General features: G+C 43.7%; 1 protein-coding gene across 2 annotated transcripts; it reads right to left on the bottom strand.

Annotated features, from left to right (window-relative positions):
- Window positions 1–299: 299 nt before the first annotated feature.
- On the bottom strand, window positions 300–1,970 carry Gm5923 (predicted gene 5923). 2 transcript variants are annotated; one of them, XM_006536335.2, is made up of 2 exons: window positions 1,750–1,970; window positions 300–1,092 (listed from the first exon to the last, which is right to left on the bottom strand). In XM_006536335.2, the coding sequence occupies exon 2, from the start codon at window positions 1,033–1,035 to the stop codon at window positions 325–327; it is 711 nt and encodes a 236-aa protein (XP_006536398.1). In that variant the 5' UTR covers window positions 1,036–1,092; window positions 1,750–1,970; the 3' UTR covers window positions 300–324. The 2 variants fall into 2 exon arrangements, with proteins under 2 accessions (XP_006536398.1, XP_003945758.1); XM_003945709.3 differs by having other exon boundaries at window positions 1,762–1,970.
- Window positions 1,971–3,715: the final 1,745 nt, after the last annotated feature.

Below are 3,715 nucleotides of genomic sequence, written 5' to 3'. Positions count from 1 at the left end.
TCTCGCCCACCAAGACCAGACCAGATAAGTCCCATTCCATTTTTAGATGACTGCTTATGATACTAGCTCACTTTTCTCACAGGCTGAATTGACAGCTGCTCCATCCGTCCATTTTCCACTCACCAAACACACCCAGCAGAGTGCTTCAGACAGCATGCCATACCCACAGAAGCCCGCATTCTTCAAGACAACTGGTATGCCTACATTGAGCCCAGGACACACTCAAGAACAGCAACCTGAGCCCATCTGGAAATTACAACTTCAACTTTATTTCCAAAGAAATTAACTTTATTTCTACAGTTGTGACAACGCCGTGATAAATAATTAGAACTCTTTCTCCAAGTGAGTGACATGTATATGGACATCATCTTCATACTTGATGAGGTACACTCTAGGTTTGGTTTCAATCTGGTAAATGATCAGGCCATCCCTCTTGGAGCCGTCATCATTTGTGTTTTCCACGTGTTTTCCTATCAGGCCATCCACAAACTCCAGGTCGATGTCTAAAGAAGGGGGGTCACTGAACCCCTCCACGATTTGTAGGTCACCCTCTTTAAAGTCATCCAGAAGCTGGTACGTGTATAATATGGGATCCCTCTCATAAGTAATATAAAAGCTGTTATCCAAGATAGGCGCTTGGCTCAGGACCATCCCCCTCCACTCTTCCTTAGAGCCATGCTCACCCTCAAATAGATGATTAACTTCTTTGCCCACTATGGCATCAACAAAGCTGGAATCAGTGACTCCGGATGATACCACCCTCTTGGCGATAACTTTTAGGGACAATACCCTCTTATCTTTGTAAAGTTCCAGAGCATGCACAGAGTCAATCCCATCATATTTAACCAGGTACAGGGAAGGGTTTACTGGCACCTGATCCAGCACAGTTCCATTCCACTGTGTGATAGACTCATCTCCTTCTTTCCACTTATGAAAAATTCTGCAGCCCACGATGTTCCTTTTGGGCAGGGCTGGAGATCTGCTCCTCTGCCTCTTCCGACCAGCTCTTTTCTTGGTCAGCTTTGAACTTTCCATGTCCTGTTATGCAGCTTTGCTGGCCTTCTGCTTCCTGGGTCCTGGAGGGCTCCAAGGCTGCAGTGTGAAAGGGGAGAGACAGTTGACTATGGGGGTAAATGATGAACTCTTCCCAGTGATTGCTTCCATGCTTTTTGCTGGTCCCTAACTGCTGGTGCCAGGAACCTGAGGATGAAGCTTGAAACCTGTCCTGGCACCTGGTTGTGTGGTGCTGTCTCTGGGATTCCCTAAGGCCCCTGTGAAGGAAGTAATAGAGAGTGGGGGAAGGGGTGGCTGGTGTCCAATAGAATCAGGAATCCCCCAACAGGGGAACAAGAGACTCTCCTCAGTGACTGGCTGTTCTGTTCCCAGAGACTAGGTGCTCTGCTGAGTCTAGAGCCCTGCCCCCATAGGATAGTTGCAAATCTGTTTGGAAGTCCAGAAGAGCTGTAAATTGCCTCTCCTCCCTCCACTTTAGTGTCTTGAGCTCCCCTGCCTGCTGTCCCCAGTCCTCACTGCTTTCCCTGGCTGCTTCCAGGTACCTACCTCCAGGCTCCACCTTGCTCTTTCCAGAACCTCAGTCTGGCTCTGAAGGACATCCCAGTTCCTGCTGCTCACTGCAGATCCCCCCTCCCTTTGTCTTCCCCTGGGCTCCTGTTCCCACTGCTACTTAGTTTCTCCTGCGGGGCTCCGTCCCATCCTCCCCCCGACCCCCCACCGCTCCAGGAAGCCCACCTTTTATCCTACCCTTTCTGGTGTCCTGCTGCCAGAGATAGTGGCTGCCAGAGGGGTCTCCAGACACTTTGTGGCCACTTCTGCTAAAAGCCCTAGGTGAGGTGAAGGAGTCCAGCCCAGGGAGAGCTCACCAGCAAGAGTTGTGTGAGCAGGTGGCAGAGCAGTTGAAGTGACCGTTGCTGGTTTCCTGGTGCTGCTGGTGGGCTCGCGCTTGTCCTGGTGCTGCTGGTGGGCTCGCGCTTGTCCTGGTGCTGCTGGTGGGCTTGCGCTTGTCCTGATGCTGCTGGTGGGCTCGTGCTTCCTTCTGTCTAGCTCACACAACTCCCCTGCCACCTGCAGATTCTGTGGAAGCCTGCTGCTCATTTTTCTTTCTGTGTATTTATTAGTGTGCCCTCTGGTTTATGTTATCCTAGCTTTATTGTTTCCTGGTTTCTACACTGCCCGGTGTCGTTTTAGGTTTTTTGTTTGTTTGTTTGTTTGTTTGGTTGGTTGGTTTAGATTGATTTTGTTGGTAGGTTTGTTTTATGCCTGGAGTCTTTCTCACATTTTTACTTTCAGTATTCTTTTTTGGTAAGTCTTCTCTTGGCTTCTTCATCCTGTTTAGTTCCTCAGTTCTTTTTTTCTTGCTTCAGGCACATTGCTTCTGAAATTCTATGAATTTTTTCTCAAATAGTTAGAGGGCACCCCATTTTCCCCTCAAAGCACAGGGCCACTAGGTCCAAACTTGAATCTAAGGTAGTCTTAAACTGAACTATATTGTATGATTGCTGGTAGTTAGATTAAGTCAGAGTTCCTCAGGAACTAGAGAAACTTGTTTGGCAGCCAAAAGGAGTTCCTTCCTTTTCCAAATGGCAGATCCCTGTGATCCCATATCAAAGCCCATGCTGTCCTCCAGGTTATTGAAGTTCCTATTCACACTTGTTAAAAGTCTCAAAGCTAGGGCTAGGATCCTGTTCTGTCTCACTCCCTCCTCTACTCTAAAATCTCAGGCTGGTCCAGGTCATGGCTTTTACTCCTCAGCTTCTCTTCTACCTTATAACTAATATAACTGCTCCATATCCTGCTTTTCCTGCCCTATGTCCATTTATTTTTCTCACTGTTCTGGATGCTTCCAGATGTCTCTGGGTGTTCTCTTTCCTACAATAAAAATCTTCACCACTAACCATAGAGTGCCTATTCTATACAGTGTTCCTAGATTACATGGTCAAATTTACATATAAACACAAAGATCACAAATTTTTGCCATAAGTACATTTTGGTAATAGGTCATTTTACATACACAGTATGTTCAACTTCATAAAAATAAAGGTATTAATATACACTAGTAATGATTTTTGTCTGATTATACATATATTTTATAATTTACATATAATATATAAATAATATTCATATATATATATACATATATATATACATACATTTGGGATATATATATCTATCCCAAACGTACAGCTAATTTTACTTACATTAGGCACAGGAATAATTCTTTGTATAACATAATGATAAATATACCTGTTACATGTTTCTTTAAAACAGCATGCATGCATATTTTGTACTTGAATACTTGGTTTTGAAGAAATTCTGCCTTGTTTTACTTTTAATTCACTGTCATTGTTATTTCAATTTGTCACCAATTTCTGTTAGTTTCTCACACATTCATGTGTTTGAGGTTTATATTTCTGTACTTTCTGTTTATGTATATTTTGCAGTATGTAGTCTGTAATTCTGGAAATAATATTAGATGTTGTATGAGGATGATTTCTATGAAATTTAAGTAAAACCATTTAAGGAGGGTTCTCTCCCCCAATTGGAATATTTATTGTTCGATATATTTGGCAAAAAACAAGCAGGCATTATTTAGGTAATGTGCATGAGAATGTATGTTTCTGTATAGAGCAGGACCACAGTGGATATTTTAATGTGTTTCTCTAGAGTGCGGTACCAATTGGGCTTGTGATTGTGTTTT

This window comes from Mus musculus, chromosome X (assembly GCF_000001635.26).
Source record: "Mus musculus strain C57BL/6J chromosome X, GRCm38.p6 C57BL/6J".
NCBI lineage: Eukaryota > Metazoa > Chordata > Mammalia > Rodentia > Muridae > Mus > Mus musculus.
Note: the sequence above shows the minus strand (reverse complement) of the source record. Positions and strands in the feature narration are given on the sequence as shown.